The following is a 19,161-nucleotide window of genomic DNA, read 5'->3' as shown; positions in this document are numbered from 1 at the left end:
AAACAATTGTCATCCAAGCCTTAGGATTACTCCTGTAGTAAACCGCCAATTTATTCTTGTCAATGTTTTTCAAAGCTCTGGGGTTTTGTGAACAGTAAACAAGAAATGGTTTTAATTTAAAATTTATTCTTGTCAATGTTTTTCAAAGCATTTTTTCAATGTTTTTTCAAAGAAAAAATTGGTTTTGTGAATGGTAAACAAGAAATGGTTTTAATTTAAAACCAGCAGCATTTCCTCCAAGAAGAAGCATAACCCTATCTTTAAATGCCTTAAAACTAGGTGCCAATGTAGCTTCTCTGTGAATGTAAGTTCGTTCTGGCATTCTTTTCCAGAACAGTCCGGTTTCATTACGTTAAAAATCTGCTCAAGCAAATAGCCTTCACCTCTTATCATCTTTTTCAGATTTTTCTTGAAATTTTCGGCAGTTTCAAAATAGGAACTAGCAGCTTCTGCTGTTATTCGTATGTTATGTAAGTAAAATCGGCTTTTGAATCGATAAAACCAACTTTTACTAGCGTTAAATGTATGCTTGCCGTATTTATCTTCTTGTTGTTTCCTAAAATTGTGAAATACTGTGATGTGTATACAAAAGTGTGATGTATGTATGTCATATGTATGTATATGCTGGCGGCAAAGTCAAATTAGAGAATTTTTAATAATAATTTTTGGCCGTCGTAAGTCGAGTCGTCGTAATTCAAGGACTACCTGTATTATATAAGGCTCTAAAGAGTTGGTCTGGTATTTCATATTCTTCTAGGATTTCCCATAGTTTTTCTCTGATAATTTTATCAAATGCTTTGGTGTAATCTATAAAAGCTATGTGTGTTTCTGTGTTCATTTCTTGTGTTTGTCAATTAGTAATTTTAACATAAATACAGAGTTTATGCAAGACTTGCCTTTACTGAATCCATTTTGTTCTTCTATTAATTTTGGGTCGATTATACATTTAAGTTTATATGCTAAGATTTTTGCATATATATACTTTATAACAGGTGCTAAGTAAGCTGATTCCACAATAATTGTTACAATCAGATTTGTGATTTGCATCCTTTTTTGTAGATGGGGATAACTATCGCTTTGGTCCAATCTTGTGGGTATTTTCCTTCTTTCTAAATCATATTATAAAAGTTAAGTAACCTGAGAGAGATTCAAGTCCCACATATTTGATCAGTTCCAAGTTTATATTGTCTTCTCCTGGAGCCTTTCCTGTTTTGCTTTGGGTTAATGCTTCTGTTAATTCTTCTAGAGTGATGTTTTCCAAGTTGTCCGAGATGTTTACAAAGGGTGGTTTTCTGTTTTGAATGTTTCATCATACTGCAAATCTTGGTAGTAACTTTGCCGTGTTTCTATTTTAACGGTATTAATATCTGCTTTTTCTCTAGTTTCATTGCTTAGATCTTTAAGGATTTTATATGTGTTAGGTCTTTTGAGTGTACAGTCTCTCTCTAATTTTGTTACAAAATTGTTCCATTTGTTTCTGTTTATTCTCCTGCATGCTGCTTTTGCTATTGCTTGTTTTCTGCTATATTCAATTTTTGATTCTATTGTTTTCAGGTTGAGCAAGTTTTTATATGCTTTTTTCTTTTCTTCTCTTCTCTTCCAGCGTGCAAACCAAGACAACAAATTTACTATTACTAAATAAGGTGATCTCTTATCACTTTTAAGAATAGATTATTTTCACACATCTGAAATTCGTTTTTATCTTCGGGAACAGACACAGGAAATAAATTGTGCAGCAGTAAGTTCAAACATTGAAGAACAATAATAAATTTAGTTTAATCCTTTATCCAAGTGTGAGCAAAAAAGTTTGCACCTGAAAATATCTTCAGGACTGAGGTAAGGTAGTACAACACCGGGCAACTCGCAGCAAAGGTGGATCAAGCTCTCAACTCTTTGTCTCAGTATCTGCCATAATGCACAGCACATCTCCTTGCAGACATGTATACTGCTATGCATTAAGGGGGGGGGCAGTATCAATACTGGTTTCGACCTTTATTGAGGTCTCGTTAGTGGGAGCCAGGCCCAGAGCGGAGATACTAAGGCAGAAGCAATAGGAGAGGGGTCATCCTTACCTATAGGAGTTGCCAAAAGGTGTGTCACCTTATTATTAAATTACTCTGAATTTAGAGAAAGATGTTGAAAATTTATTTTTTACTTGGTTGGACTATAATTAATTTAGTTTAATCCTTTATCCAAGTGTGAGCAAACAAAGTTTGTGCCTGAAAATATCTTCAGGACAGGTAAGGTAGTACAACACCTGTAACTTTGTACAGTCCTGAAACTGTCTTTGTTATCTGCCTCTGTACCCTTTCCACAGTTAATTTATCCCCTTCAAATCCTGGGGCCCAAATCTGAGAACAACAGTCTAAGTGTGATCTGATCAGGGTCTTAAACAATGGAATGATAACTCTTTTATCTCTGCAGGTCAGCATCCTTCTCATTATTGCAGCAATCCTCTGTGTTACCTTCACCACCTTTGCAATATGTCCCTTGAATTTCAGTTTCTATCAATCATCAATCCCAGATCTCTTGTCTCCCCTACTTCCTCCAGTATAGCTCCTCCCATAGAGTATGCAGCGTCTCGTCGATGTGTCCCAAACCTCAAGCCTTACATTTTGCTGAATTAAACTGATACCCCCCATTCATTTGCCCATCTATCTAGCTTATTCAAATCCTCTTGCAGGGCTACCACATCTGCACTATTACTAATAATCCTTCCCAGCTTTGAATTGAACCTTCCCAAACAACTGAATATCCCCTTGCAATCCACTGGCAATGCCATTGATATAAAGGTTAAACAATATAGGTCCTAGTACTGAGCCCTGTGGGACTCCACTTGTAACCCTCTGCCTCCTTGAAACTGCCCCACCATACACAATTCTCTGATACCTATCGGACAGCCAATTCTGAATCCAGTTAACCAACCTGATATCCAAACCCATGTGCTGCAACTTAAATATCAGCTTATCATGTGGCACCCTGTCAAATGCCTTTGCTAAATCCAAGAAATGGCAGTATATGCCTTTCCCTCATCTGTGCATATGGTGAATAGTGCTTGGCCCAAACATTATGCCAAGCACTATTCAACATATGCACAGCATCTATCATACTTTACTTTGAACTTGTTCACAGTCATGGCATCCACAACAGATTGGCAACCTATTGCACTGATTCGCCACTCTCCAAGCAAAAAAAGCTGGTTCTAATATCCATGCTAACTACATACTCACTCAGTTTCCAAGAATGGCCCCTAGTTCTCCCACCCACAGACCTGTTCCAAAAAATTTCCTCTGTATTAATCTTGTAAAAACTCTTCAGTAATTTGTATGTCTCAATCATATTATCCCTTTTCTACCTGTCACCAGTTTCTGTACCCCATAAATCTTCAACCTGTTCTTGTAAGGTTCATTCCATAGACCTGCTGCCATCTTGGTCACTTGCCTCTGGATCCTCTCCACCTCTTTCTCATCGCCAAGAAACCCAAGTGACCAGATCTGTGCATAGTAGTCAAGATGGGGTCTTATCAAAGCTCAATAAAGAGAAATAATAACCTGCTTGTCAAAGTATTCTTCAGTAACCAAATAATCTGATGAGCTGCTTTAGCCACTTTTGCTATGTGCCCTCTAAACTTTAACTTCCTATCCACTAACATCCCTAAATCCCATGCTTTGTCAATTTTGGAATACGGTTCTTTCAATGTGGTAAACAGATGGTAATCTTTTCACTCCAAAATGCATAACCTTACACCAAGCCACATTAAACTGACATTCATTCCCCTTTGCCCAGACTGCCAGTCTATCCAAATCATCCCAAAATTTTAACATCATCCAAATTAACTATTGCTCTGCTCAACTTTGCATCATTGGCAAACTGAACAGTTCCTCTCTTCCTCTCAGATCCTTTCCTATATCATTAATGTACAAATTAAACAATACGAGGGCTGTTCAATAAATCTGTGCAAAGTCTAAGAGATGGCACCACCAGTACGTATTGAGGTTATTTTTAGTTGCTGGCAACTACTGGAGTACCACACACACTAAGTTTCAGTCAGATAGAGCTATTACTCTGTGTTTGGACATTTCCCATGGAAATGTTCAGATGGAACATCGGAACACGTACAGTTGCCGCCCAACATCCTTTCACAGTACACCTTGAAACCCACAGAACAAGTTTCTTTTCCTCCTCATTCATCCCTGCTACTGCAGTACAATACCCATATATGGTACTAACGTACTATAGGTTGACCAGCCAACCTCTTGTATATGGACCCAACATTTAAAAAAAAAATAAAAATAAAAAATAAAAAATAAAATAAAAAAAAATTGTCATGAACTTGAAAACTGTGCTCAATAACATCCTTTCCAAAAAACAATGATAATTTGTAACTGACATTGTTACAACTTCCTTCCACCTTTTTGGTGCATTAACAACATTTTCATAAGTGTAGCATCCATTTGTGTTTTGTAGTTAATTTCAACACTTGTACAAAATTAAACTGAAGTGTTTTAAAGCCATGAAATCTAAGATTCACTCTGATATTTCCTATTCTATTTCGCTTGAAAAATGATGGCTGCAACCCATGAAACTGATTTCACAACTCACAGTTTAAAAAACACTGGATTAGAGCAAGCCTGTAAGAGAGGAGTTCATTAATCAGGCTGTTTCTCTGTTGAGGATATTTAAAGGAGAATATAGAAAATTCTCCTTTAAAATCTAGCAGCCTCACAATCAGGCTATTAGGTAAGTATATTAATTCTGTTAATTGCATGTGTTGTTATTCTGTCCAATTTGTCTATAGGGTAACTGTTTATGCCAAGAATTTAAGATTGAATGTTATTCTAAGAAGAGAAATGTCTTCAAGATGTGGGTAGTATCGAAAGGTTAGTGAATTCTACATTGCCAGAAAGGAGACAGGAATGATTTTAAGATTGCTGCACCTGTAAAAGTGTAGTATCCTCAAATTCATTTCTTAATTCTCATCAAGTCTATCAAGTTTTTTTTTTTTTTTTTAACTTGATACTGTTAGGATCTACAAGTAGGATCTCTTTACAGAAGCCTTACACTGTGATCTCTTGTTTTTAACCCATCTATCTACATAAACAAAATATAACATTAACTAATTTATTATTTAATTAAACTTCCCTCTTCACAACCCACATACCAAAACTAACAACTTTGCAAATCACTGATTCACTACATAAAACATAGTGAACAAGAAAAAAAAAAATCTAAACATAAGAAAAGAGCAAACAAGGAGTAATCCTTGGAAACTGTGTAAGAGTATGGTTTGGCAACAGCCTAAGGACTAGTTTTTTCCCTTGAAAAAGTAGCAGTTGAGAGAATGAGTTACCAGAAGCAGCCATGAGTGCTTCATCAGGAAAAGGATCAGAAAAAGTATGTAGATGAAAAATGTTAGTGTGGATCTCCCACAATGACTCTTGGGATTTTATGGTAATACACTTCTAACAATGACCACAAAAGTAAAATACAAGCATATGCTCATGCCTAGGCCCAGCTGGTGGCGTGTGCGAAGTGTGCAATATACACAGGCGCCGCAGAAGAAAAGGCACCTAAAAGATGTCAAAAAATATGAGATAAGAGTTTAAACGAACAACGAATTGTACATATAATTATGAATGTACGTCATCTTCCATTCGGGCCCCTTCAGATCTTCCCGGAAACAAACAAATAAATTCTGAAATTGTATCCTGGACCCGATTATATCACTGTAATTTTTGATTAAAATTTAGGAAAATATACCTAAAATAGTTCTTTATTTTTTGATGTATCATAAATCAACTTATGATTAATTGTTGAGTTCCGTGTAAAGAAAATTTGTATAAGCAGGACTAATCCATAGGTAACATTATACTGTAAGGGGTTTTCATTTGTTTTTCATTTCCTGTTCGTTTTATTCACACTTTATTCAAAAAAAACTTTTTTTGGAAAGGTGCCGAATATTAATTGCACACACAAGAAAAATACTAGGTACTGGCACTGCTCATGTCCTTACTAATTTATGCTCATGTGTAGACCCACACTTTACCATGCAGATATTCACAACCAAATCCAATAGAATGTTCACATACATTGTTATAAAGTATAAATAAACATGATATTCCATTTTATACAATTTTCTGTTGGTAACACATTTAGCACTCAAAATAATTCATTGATGATAAAGATAATGCAGCAATTAAAAAAATCAACAATATTTATTCTAAAAAAACTGATGATATGAAATACTTATGTGTCACCTACCTGTAACATTCTGTAAAGCCCATCTGATCCAATTTTTTCTAAAAACCATTTTACATATGGCCCTGGTAAACCACCTAAAGCAGTGAAGCACAGTGCCGTATCTTCTACTAGTACTGGTCCATTAACAATAGCTGCTGCACTTTTGCACTTCATTTTGCAGATATAGTCTGTATCACCTTGATACTCTGGAAGATCTATAGCTTTATTTTCCAACTGAAATAAACACAAACAACAAAACTTTTTTTTCTTTCTAAATAAAAAGGACAGATATGTCACATGATCTCAATAAGTCAAAACAAAACCCTTACTACTTTACAAATTGTTCTGTACAAAGACTAATTACTTGCCAAAAAAAAATGACATTTGCAAAACAAAATTCTGGGGATTTCTTTACCCACCTCAGAAGCTGGTAAAGCTTGTAAGTTGGGTAAAGCAATCAGACATGTACTTCAAGTATTCAAAGAAATTACAGTCAGTCCTGGACTATTATTTATAGGATTTCATTCCAATGATCCCATCATAGGTTGGAAGTCTGAAGTCACTATATGAACCATACAAACACGTTAACAATTTACATACCTGAATGTCAAGATGTGCAGGAGGGGTGTTTGTTACATTTTTAACCTTCTTTTTTTTTTTTTTTTATGGTAAAATTATCTCTTTGTATATGAATAAATTCCATTTCTTCCTGCCATCATTCCTCCCTTCAATCTATGTCCTATAGTTGAAGTCAACTCATCAATGCTAATTTGCCCATGCCTATCTTCCACATCTGGCCCAGCAACCAATTGTATATATTGTCCTATTGGCCTCTAACATCACACTATCTCAAATAAACTGCTTGGTCCACATCTCACTATCTGATGATCTCTTACTCTTTTCAGCTGCAATTCACCTACTATCATCAATAGTAACCCACCCCACTGTCCTATTCTTTCTATCTGCCATGAAAATAGTATACCCTTCACATTCTATCTCCGTAGCAACATCATTTACTGTCAGCCAAGTGTCAATGGCAACACCTTTGGCAAGGTTGCACAATGGCAAAAATTCCTTCCTCTTATTCCTGTTATTTCTGTTATTAGTAAATAAACTGTAGCACCTTCTTAGGCCTATAAGCCTTTACATCTTGCATTCATTATCCCATTCAATTCTGGTAATTTGGGAAGCAAGACCCCTGCACTTTTGTTCACTCTTAATCATTAGCCTCATGAATGCCTGCACACATTCAGTGCATCCTCTCCAATGGCCCTAATTTTTCTGACTGCACTTCTACACTGACAGTTAATAATGATTTCTTGAGACGCCTAAAATAGTATACCCTTCACATTCTATACAAAATATATAAAATATATTTTGTACCCTAAAATCAAATCCATTAGCACAATGTAAGTCCTTCCATCTGTCAAATTCAGTCAGTCCATAGGTCTATAAACTTCATACAATTTCTCCTGTACAACCTATGCATTCATTCATTTGTAACCATTGTCCTTTTCCTTAAACTTTTTCTTATCACAGCACAACAGCAGACCTTACTCTATCCCTCTTCTTTTTTCTGATACCGCTTTCATAATCTTCTTTCATACAATATTTTTCAACCTTCAAGTCACTAGTGCATGCCAAAACAATCAATTCCTACAAGTTACTTTTTTGCATCATGACAGCTTTACATAGCTATTATACTATTAATAACTCTATACTTGATAGCTATTATACTGTATGGAAAACTATTATCAGTATGAGCTACAGAACTATTATGATAACAGCTACCAGTATAATATATGTTATATTATATATAATCTTTATATTATATTATAACTTATATTATATAAGCTATTTATATAAGTTAGCAGAGCTAATCTCAAGTGGTATGGTCACTTAAACAGAATGGGAGAGGAAAGATTAGCAAAACTAGTGTTCTCTGTCAGGTTGGCAGGAAAAAGACCCAGAGGAAGACCAAGATATAGGTGGATTGATACAATAAAATGTGCCTTAGAAGAAAGAAATATAAGATCTGATAATGTTAAAGTCTTGACAGGTAACAGATTGATTTGGAGGAAAGTTGTAGATAGGAAGTTAGTAATGATGTAAACTTTTCATGTAGTACTATCATATCATGTAAACCCCTTAATGGTAAATATCAGGAATTTGATAATGATGATGACGATTATTATATAAGCTATAATATAAAGGCTCTGTATAAAGGTTTAATTTTAATATAAGCTATAAGCTCTGTATAAAGTTCAAGTTTAATAGCTACAGAATGGCCATTAAGCAAAAAAACTCTCTATACTCCTAACATTCCCCTTTACCACACCACCATTACACAACTTAGGGTGTGACCTCTAGTTCTTCCCCTATCACCTTTCACTCTTTTTATAATCTCTGCAGTATTAATAATTAAAAACATACCCATCCACTGAATGATAAATGCACGTAAACACAAGAAAGATATTTAATTAACCAAATATTTCGGTCTGGAAATAGCAGACCATCCTCAGTGGTATTACAAGAACAGTCATAAAAAATACCAAGCTAGAATATTGACAATAGATCGTTTAAAATAGAACACGGCACGTGATGTTATATCACTAAGTATGAAATGAAATATTTTGAAGTAGAGATATGATTGAAAAAAAAAAAAAAAAATTAATGAGTAATCTTGATTAGACTTTCCCAGAATTTTGATATAGATATACAGTCATTACGAGGTTGGGACGATGGAGCAAGGCCTCCACGCTTTCCTTGAACAAGCGTTCAAACCTATAATGGGATCTATGTAAGAGGCGAGTCCTGGTCCAAAGGATGTTGTGGTCAGTTTCAATCCCATGCTGAGCCAATCCAGACTTTTCAGGTTTGTTGTGAAGAATGGAAAATTGATGTTCTTGGATTCGTTTTTCAAGAGAACATCCAGTCTGTCCAAAATAGGATAGATTACAGTTGCACGGAATTTGATAAACTCCAGGAAGAGATAAAGTTGAGCGTTTGTCTTTAGGAGAAGGAAAATGAGAAGACAATTTGTTAATAGGTGAATAAGTAGCTGTTAAATCATATTTCTTTAAAATTCTTGCGATAGGTTCAGAAATACCGGAGATATAAGGAATTGGCACTCGACGTATTGAAACTTTGTTTTATGGAGGACTGGCTCAGCACAGGATTGAAACTGACCACAACATCCTTTGGACCAGGACTCGCCTCTTACATAGATCCCATTATAGGTTTGAATGTTTGTTCAAGGAAAGCGTGGAGGCCTTGCTCCATTGTCCCAACCTGAATCGTAATGACTGTATATCTATATCAAAAATCTGGGAAAGTCTAATCAAGATTACTCATTAATTTTTTTTTTTTCCAATCATGTCTCTACTTCAAAATATTCCGTTTCATACTTAGTGATATAACATCACGCGGCGTGTTCTATTTTAAACAATCTATTGTTAATATTCTAGCTTGTATTTTTTATAACTGTTCTTGTAATACCACTGAGGATGGTCTGCTATTTCCAGACCGAAATATTTGGTTAACTGAATATCTTTCTTGTGTTTACGTGCATTTATCATTCAGTCTTATGTCACGAGTATCCTTAAAACAGCAAACACCTATTTACTAAAACCTAAACTTTACAATTTACATTCCTTCAATCTCTACCCATAACCAATATTCCAGAATCCTGATATTGCCTTGGTCGCTCATCTCTAAAACCACCAATGTTTCCACATCGCAATGAAAACTAGATGAGCAAATCTGAGCACAATATGTGTGGTCTGACCAGTGTGTGTTGTACAATGGTGCAACCACCTCCTTATTTCCACTTTCAACGTACTTCTCATAATAGCAGCAATGCAACCTTTGATGTGTCATTTAAACTTTGGTCCACTATCAACCATCACTCTCCTAATTCTAGAATCTTATGCATTTTCTAAAGCAACGTTTCACCAATATATAGTACACAGTCTTATATCTCTGAACTTCAAAGTACAATATCTTAATTTCACTTATTAAAAACTACAACCTTGCTCATTAGTCCTAGCAAAAAGTATATTCAAATCTATATGAAGAGAATTAACATCAGCAGTGTTCCATACAACTCTTCCAAGTTTGCATGACCAGTAAACAACATGCACCTAAAAACTCCTTAAAAATTCTTAATGCTGTTCGGAGGAGAGCAATTCGACTCATTGATGACCCTTTCCTCACAGGCTAACTTCAACCTTTACCTCACAGATGAAATGTTTCAACTCTGTCTTTTCTAGAGGTACTTCTATGGTTCATTTGTCAGTGAATTGCCAACCATCACTCCTCTACTTGCTGTTGTACCTGTTAAAAAAAGAGCAGCATCTGCCCAACATTTCTTTTCAATACAATTGCAAGTTACAGTCAGGGAAATTTGGGGGCCAAGGCAATATGGTGAATTCGTTGCTGTGTTCTTCCAACCACTCAGCAGTTGTACGAGACTGATGACAAGATGCACTGTCCTATTAAAAGATGGCACTGTGGTCAGGGTAGACCTCCTAAAGATATGGATGAAGATGGTCAGCTAACAGGTCCCTGTAGCGTTCACCATTCAGTGTTTGTGGGATGATAACCAATGGACCTACAGCTTGACAGGAAAAAGCTCCCCAGACCATAACACCACCTCCACTGGCCTGTTGAACCCCCAACTGCACAACAAGGGGATAGGGCTTCATGCTGTTTATGCCAAATATGAACCTGGCCATCAGCAGGAAATGAGATTCTCATCACTCCAGATGACCTTCTTCCATCTGTTGAGGGTCCATCGCTGATGTTTCTTGGCCCATACGAGGCATTGTTTGCGATAGGCAGAGACCAACAAAGGCTCCCACATTGATGACTACCTACCCTTGTTAGTCTCCAGCTGTGAAATCCCAGGCAAAGCAAGATATGGCACATGGTGCATGTGGAAATGGATCAAACTGCCCCACTGTTGTACTGGTGGGTGAGCTGTGTGACTGTTGCACATTGTTGCTGAGATACCAGTTGTGACACCTGATGTTCACCTCAATGATCAACCACACATGGTTGACCAATGTCAACCCTTCTGCTGAATGTCTGGTCATGGTTAATCCAGTCCTGGCACCTTTGATATAGCAATATAGGAGCAACCAACAAGTGTGGCTGTTTCCAAAATATTGGCACCTGCCCTCTGGGTTCCAACTATCTGCCCATAGTCAAATTGGCTTAAGTCACCACATTTCCCCATTACTGATTACGTACAGAGGATGGGTGGGCCCATTTATAGTAGCTCATGTGATGTTGATATCACATGGTACTTCGTTATTGCACCAAATATGTAAATTGGGAGGGGGGGGGACTCCTAATGCAAAGCTAATTCAGTGTATATATTCACAGAATCCCTGACATCAGCAATGATGTGCAATAGTTTAATCAGTAAGAAATACTTTGATGAAATGCTCATTAATTAACTCCATTACATCCTTTGCTGCAGTCACTCTGCTACCATAACTATCCACAAGTGTCACCTTTACATAATTATTCTTCCTCTTGCTTACCACACAGAAGAATTCCTTTGGATTATCTTTGATGCGACTAGCCAAGTCTCCTCTCCTACTTTCTTTCTTTACCATGTTTAACACTTCTGCATTCTAATAAATTCTCGTGCTGTCAACCTCTTTTTACACAGTTCATCAACCTATGGTACTGATGCTAGTTGTCTACATAGCTTCTCAAAATCATTCAACTTATAATTCCACACATATCCCTTCTTGACAGCAAGTTTTTCCTCTTTGACCATTTCCCAATACCTCACCATCATTCTTACTAACAGGAAGAAGTGTTTATACTGATTAACAAACATATCCTGTGAAGATATGTTTGTACCTCATGTTGCTTAAGACAGTAATCCCTCAGAAATTCAACAAATCCACTCTCCTTGTTCCCAATCCACATTCCCATAATTAATTTCTTCCATCAGGAGATCATTATCTTTTTATATGCCCAATAAATCTGTCTAAGCATTTCACAATCAGCACTCTACATGCCCTGACCTATAACATCTTAATTAGATGTATTATTTTCTTAATTTCAACCTCACACTAATCAGCTTCAAAATCTTCACACGTACTACTATGCTTAACTTACACTTTCAGTGGACACAAGTCACACAATTCCTCTTTTAATTTTCCTATCCTTCCAGATAAATCTATATCCCACTATTTCTGTTCCTGACAATAAAATATTCTCCCGACAATCAAGTTTCACTTGCTTGAAATGTATTTGAGCACACTGGTGCAATCTATGCAACAAACTCAGCTCCCTTATTTCTGATGCTCCTTACTTTAGTATATAAACATAATCCCACTCTCTCTGAGGACATACAACCAACATTGTCACATATTACTCCAGCTGCTAGAATACAAATCTCTCTTAGGTCTGATTACTTCCATTTCCCTGATTTCCATTCATATCCCTCTCCACTCCACCTTTATATGTTCCATCACTCTATCATGCCATAATCACATCTTCAACTTTGTATCCATCTTCTCTCTATCTTTCCATGACCTGCTTCATGGCGCTAGTGTCGACGTAGCATGTGGCGGTGAATTTGAGCTGTGCTGAAGAAAGTGATTTTTAATCGGTGAATAGTCCGTTTTTTAACGTTTTTGAGTGCTAAATTGTTTCTCTGGAATACGAGTGTACTTAAGTGGTTGTTTTTTGAAGTTAGTTGTTGTCGTGATATTGTGTATTTTGGTCACCGAGAAGATGGGGTCAGATGCATAACGGTGGAAGACAAGAGACGAAGCTAAGTTTTCATTACTGTATTTAGTTTTATTTCATTTTATTTAGTGTACTTAATGTTTTGTTTGCAATTGTTTGTACTTTTCTTATTTAATTATACTCCCTAATACTTATTTAGCGTTTATTTTTGACATTAATTAGCAACACTATTTTGAATAATTAACGATTATGCTAGTAGTCCCTCGGCAGTAACGAATGATGGCAGATTCAGCTGCAGTCGCAAATGGCATGTTGCCAAGTCCTCCGTCATTTAAGAACTCTATTATAAGCAATATAATAAGGGAGTTTGTGGCATGCAGTACTTGCGGCATGTATGCATCTCGGGAATTGGATTCTGGCTTGTGAGAGAGGGAGGGGTGCGTGTGTGCATAAAGTGCAGGCAGTAGGAGGAAATAAATGCAGTAGATATCTCCCGCATTTGAATAAAAACTTTAGTTTAATAAAGTTGTTATTCAAATGAAAAAAAAAAAAAAAAAAATTATACATCAATGCTAGAGTCCTATTGTTAGTGTTATCTGTTGGTTATAGAAATACATTGGGCACAACAACAAGTATCTATCTATATACATATATTAACATCATGATTATATGTTGTTATTGTTGTTGCACTCAATGTATTTCTACAACCAACAGATAACACTAACGATAGGACTCTAGCATTGATGTATATATTTTTTTTTATTCACCAGAGGTCAGGCCAACAATTGTTGTAGCAGTTGGTCAGTATCGTTAACAAACCAGTTTGATTGTAGTGTAGCTTGTTTTCTGTGTATAGTTGTATGCTCCAGAAGATGACCTTGACATAAAGGTCGAATGTAGATTTTAGTTATATTAAACTAAAGTTTTTATTCAAACACGGTAGTTGTCTCCATAATTTTCAAAAATGCATTCGGATCACCGTGTAAGCTTAAAAAGAAAGGAAAGCAGTAGATATCTCAATAACCGACCTTGTTGCTCCAGGAACGGGAAATGAATACTGGAAGACGAGTAGTGTGATAGGAGAGAGTGAAGAAAAAAATATGAATGAGAAAATAATAGTTAATAGTGTAGAAGGTGTGAGTGACTGTGAACGTTTAGGAGATGGTTTTGTTTGGGAGAGTGAATTTCGATTAAGAGTGACTGACCTGCAGAGGGAGATAGAGGAGCTGAAAGAGGAGGCGGAATGTCTTGGGAGAAGTATGAAAGATGAGATTAGGAGAATGGAAGAGATAAATGCAAGGCAAATTGGAGTAGGGGAGAAAGAGAGTTTTGGGAATGATAGGAGAGGAGAGAATTGGATATGGAAATAGAGAGAATGTAAACAGTAGGAGAGAGGGAGTAAGAGAGAGGTATGGGAGTGCTAGAAGAGGAGAGAATGGAAACAGTAGGAGAGACGGAATGAGTGAGAGGTATGGGAGTGCTAGAAGAGGAGAAAATGGAAACAGTAGGCGAGAGGAAATGAGAGAGAGGTATGGGAATGAAAGAAGAGGAGAAAATGGGAACAATAGGAGAGAGGGAATGGTAAGAGGTATAATGTATGGGGACTCAATGATGTGTGGTGTTCAAGATAGGATGCATGAGGAGTGTTTGCCAGGAGGAATAATAGAAAGTGTGGCTTTGGCAGTTAAGAGAGGTGAAAGGTGGATGAGATGATTGCGATGGTGGGAACAAATGACTTCAGTGGTGGTGTAAATAGGGCAGCGAGAGATATGAGATTCTTTGTTGAGGTGGTACGAAAGAAGACACAGAGAGGAAAGATAGCGTGTGTGTTGCCTAGGTATGATAATGACGAGCTGAGCAGAAGAGCAGTAATATTGAATGACATAATAGCTAGAATGTGAGACAAGAGAGGACTGGAATATGTGAATGCTTGGAGTGCGTTTGAGAACTGAGAGGAATTGTATACGAGAGACCACTTACATTTGAATGAGGACAGATGTAGGCATCTGGTGAGATTGCTGTTCTGAACAAGTCAGTGTGTCCCAGGGAGGATGGTAGCAGGGGTGGCCTCTTGTGGGAATGGGTACTTGGGAGAAAGGGGAGGACATCAGCTAACACTGAGCCCAGTGGAGTCTCTACAGGGGATAATGCTGGGTAAAGAAACAATGCCATTTATATGCTTTATACTAATGCCAGGAGTATCCAGAATAAGGGAGAGGAATTGGTGGTGCATATAGCATCAGCCTGGCCAAAGATTATTGAGATCACCGAGACGTGGTTGACAGAAGTGGATAAAAAAACAGGAATGGAAGTAGCTGGGTAGAGTATTTTTCAGCAGGATAGGAAGGTAAAGCGTGGTGGTGGTGGAGTACTGCTTATGATGTGACGACTTATGTCTTCTAAGAGTGGAGACGTTGGAAGGCAGTGGCACTAATGATTTTGAAAGCATATGGTGTGAGGTAGAGGTGAGCAAGACAGGATATTTAGTGAGGTGTTGCTACAGACCCAGGAGCACAGAGGGTGGAGACCAGGAAATGTTTAGAGAGTTGAGTTTGACAAGTGCAAGAAGAATGATTGTTATGGGAGATTTTAACTACAGTAGTAAAAATTGGGGAGAGGAAGATGCATGTAGCAATAGGGGAATGGAATTTCTAGAATTCTTGAGGTACAGATGTCTTAGACAACATGTAATAGAGGGAACAAGAGGTTCAAGAGTTTTGGATTTGGTTATAACATCAAAAGAGTTGTTAATAACTGAGTTGATATCTCTCCCACCAGTTGGAGAGAGTGACCATATGGTTTTAACTTGGAAAATGAATAGACATGCAGGAGTATCAAAGAGACGGGAACGTAGTCTAAGATGTCAACTTGGGGAAGTTTCATGGAGGGAGGAATTGGAAGGCCGGGATATCATAAGTGCATGGGAAATTATGAAAGAATATTTGTTAGCAGCAATGGTAAGTTGTATACCATGAGTGAAGAAGAGGACACAATTTGGAGTAAAGTGGTTGACAAACAATATTAAACAGGAATTGCATGCGAAAAAGAGGCTATGGAAGAGATATAAAGAGACAGGTGAAGAGAAGATGCATGAAGAGTATAAGACACAGGCCAGAAGAGTGACTAGTATGGTAAGGAAGACGAAACTGGAATATGAGAGGAGATTGGTCCTAAGATCCAAAGAAAATCCTAGTGAATTTTTTAGATATGTGGCCAGTAGGAGGAGAAATGACTGTGGGAGAATGATATTGTGGGATAAAAATGGGAATAGAGTGACTGATGCAGAGGACATAGTGGAATAGTTCAATGAACAATTTATTGGAGTATTTCATCCTGGAGGAGTCTGTTTTAATGCTAGAGGGATTGGGCAGGTTCGAGGTTTAGAGGTACAGGAGGAGAGTGTGTTTCAAATACTGAGTACTCTGTATGTCAGTAAAGCTGTGGGACTGGATGGTATTTCACCACAAGTTTTGAGAGAATGTGCTAGTGAACTGTCAGTGCCTCTGACCTGGCTTTTCAATGAAAGTCTGGCTGTGGGAAAGGTGCCCATGGAATGGAAGGAAGGTAAAATAGTGCCATTGCATAAGGGTGGTAGCAGACTGGAAGTGTCTAATTATAGGCCAGCATCAGTAGTTAGTAAGATCTTGGAGAAAGTAGTGAAGGACAGTATACAGCATTGGGCAGATGAGGCTAATGTTATCTGTGAGAGTCAACATGGATTTGTGAAGGGGGCATTCTTGTTTTAGCAATATGGTAGCCTTTTATGATAAAGTTACAAAAACATTAGATCAGGGAAAGGCATATACTGCCATTTTCTTAGACTTAGCGAAGGCATTTGACAGGGTGCCACATAATAAGCTGGGAATTTAAGTTGCAGCACATGGGTCTGAATGTCAGATTGGTAAACTGGATTCAGGATTGGCTGTCCGATAGGTATCAGAGAGTTGTGTATGGTGGAGCAGTTTCAAGAAAGCAGAGGGTTACAAGTGGGGTCCCACAGGGCTCAGAACTGGGACCTATATTGTTTAACCTTTATATTAATGACATTGTCAGTGGATTGCAAGGGGATATTCAGTTGTTTGCAGATGATGCGAAGCTGGGAAGGATTATTAGTAATAGTGCAGATGCGGCAGCCCTGCAAGAGGATTTGAATAAGCTAGATAGATGGACAAGTGAATGGGGGGTGTCAGTTTAATGCAGCAAAATGTAAGGTCTTGAGGTTTGGGAAACATCGATGGGACACTGCATACTCTGAAGTTATACTGGAGGAAGTAGGGGGAGACAAGAGATCTGGGGTTGATGATGGATAAAAACCTGAAATTAAGGGGACATATTGCAAACCTTTGCAATATGTCCCCTAAATTTCACAGAGGATTGCTGCAATAATGAGAAGGAAGGTGACCTGCAGAGATAAGACAGTTATCACTCCGTTGTATAAGACCCTGATCAGACCACACTTGGACTATTGTTCTCAGATTTGGTCCCAGGATTTCAAGGGGATAAATTAACTGTAGAAAGGGTACAAAGGTGAATAACAAAGATGGTTTCAGGACTGTACAATGATAGTGATGAGGATCGGCTGAGAGAATGGGGACTGCAGAGTTTGGTGGATAGAAGGAGAGGTGATATGATTGAGACTTTTAAACTGTTGAGAGGTGGTTACAGGGTTGACACTGGGGAGTTCTTTCGCTTGGTTGAAAGCGGAAAGGAGTCATGACAAGAGGCCATCCCTGGAAGTTATGTAAGGAAACTGTGAGCAAGAGGGTGAGGAGTGGTTTCTTTGCATGGAGGGTGATTAAACCATGGAATGCATTGCCTGATGGAGTGGTGAGAGCGAGAAGGGTCAATGAGTTTAAGGAGTGGTATGATAGACTTTGTGTTTCTTAGGGGTGACCTCCCCTCGATGAGTCTTGATAGACTTCGTGTTTCTTAGGAAGGACCTCCCACAATAAATCTTTTGACTCCATGGAGGCCTGAATAATAATAATAATAATAATAATAATAATAATAACAATATTCCTCTGATCCTAAGCTATAAAAACTTCATCTTGATTTTCTGCTCTCTCAGACATCTTCTTTTCCAAATGTCCAACACCAAATCTATTCATATGCAATCCATCAACCTTAAACCATTCTGGCTTCCCTTCAAATTCACTCCACAGATCACAAATTGAACACTCAATATATGACAGGGCAGGAGAAATTAAAGAATTACTCATGGAAATTGTGTGAGAGTACACTTACCAAAAGCAAAAAGTACTAGATTTTTGCTCAGAGAGTGATAAATGAGTCAAATGGGTTGCCAAAGGTGGGCAATGAGAGTGTTTATTAGCAAATAAGTTTAAAAAGAGGTATGATAGGCACTGTATTAATAATGGTCAGTATGAGCCTTCTGTGATAATAATATACTATTATAATAATACTATTATAATTATCATCTATTTCACATTACATTAGTAATTATCAGTACTATCCACAAATCTTTTGTGGATAGTACTGATGTAAAAGAGAGGAAAAAACACACGTTTCCCCTCTCCCCTTCAGCCAAGCCACTGATTTCAAAACATTCTAGTGTCACATTAACCCATTGAAAATAGGCAATATATTTGTTGAGGAGAAGATCTAATTTTCAAAATAGGAACCATATATAAATGTTTGATAATCTTTTATAATGAATAATAATAATAATAATTATATGGGATTCCCCCCCTTGGGAGGGGGGGGTGAGGCTTCCCCATAAAGGATTAAGCATATATATATTTTTATGACTGTACATCTGTGTGTGTTCACTGGGCTGATTTGCCTGTTCTGAGGGACAAAAAACATGAGTTTCATACACACAGAGCTCTGTATCACTCCTCTTCCTCTTATCCACTAGACTCTGTAATTGCATCTTCGCAATCTTTCCTCATGTTCGACATTCCAAAGATCAGAAACTACCTTAGTAAGTCATCTCTGGACCCTTTACAACATCTCTTCGTCTTTGAAAACCAGGTGACCAAATCTGCGCACAGTAGTCCATAAGTGGCCTAATCAAAACCTTATACAATGGAACAAGAATCTCCTTACTTCTACAACTCAGTGTCCTCTGCATCATTCCAAGAATTCTTTTTGGAAGTTTATTTTCCACTTGGTTAGACTATAATAAATTTAGTTTAATCCTTTACCCAAGTGTAGGCAAACAAAGTTTGTGCCTGAAGTGGTTCA

At 37.4% G+C, this 19,161-nt stretch overlaps 1 protein-coding gene across 3 annotated transcripts in view; it reads right to left on the bottom strand.

Moving 5' to 3' along the window:
* LOC150095201 (inosine triphosphate pyrophosphatase) overlaps positions 1-19,161 on the bottom strand; it is a 34,626-nt gene that overhangs the window by 2,976 nt on the left and 12,489 nt on the right. For all 3 annotated transcript variants that reach the window (XM_090410266.1, XM_090410265.1, XM_090410267.1), the window contains exon 3: positions 6,262-6,474. In XM_090410266.1, the coding sequence (XP_090266392.1) occupies positions 6,262-6,474 (213 nt within the window). The remainder of the gene's footprint in view (positions 1-6,261; positions 6,475-19,161) is intronic.

The sequence above is a fragment of the Typopeltis vanoorti genome, chromosome 20 (genome assembly GCF_054136105.1).
Source record: "Typopeltis vanoorti isolate ZY-2024b chromosome 20, IOZ_Tvanoo_1.0, whole genome shotgun sequence".
Lineage (NCBI taxonomy): Eukaryota > Metazoa > Arthropoda > Arachnida > Uropygi > Thelyphonidae > Typopeltis > Typopeltis vanoorti.
Note: the sequence above shows the minus strand (reverse complement) of the source record. Positions and strands in the feature narration are given on the sequence as shown.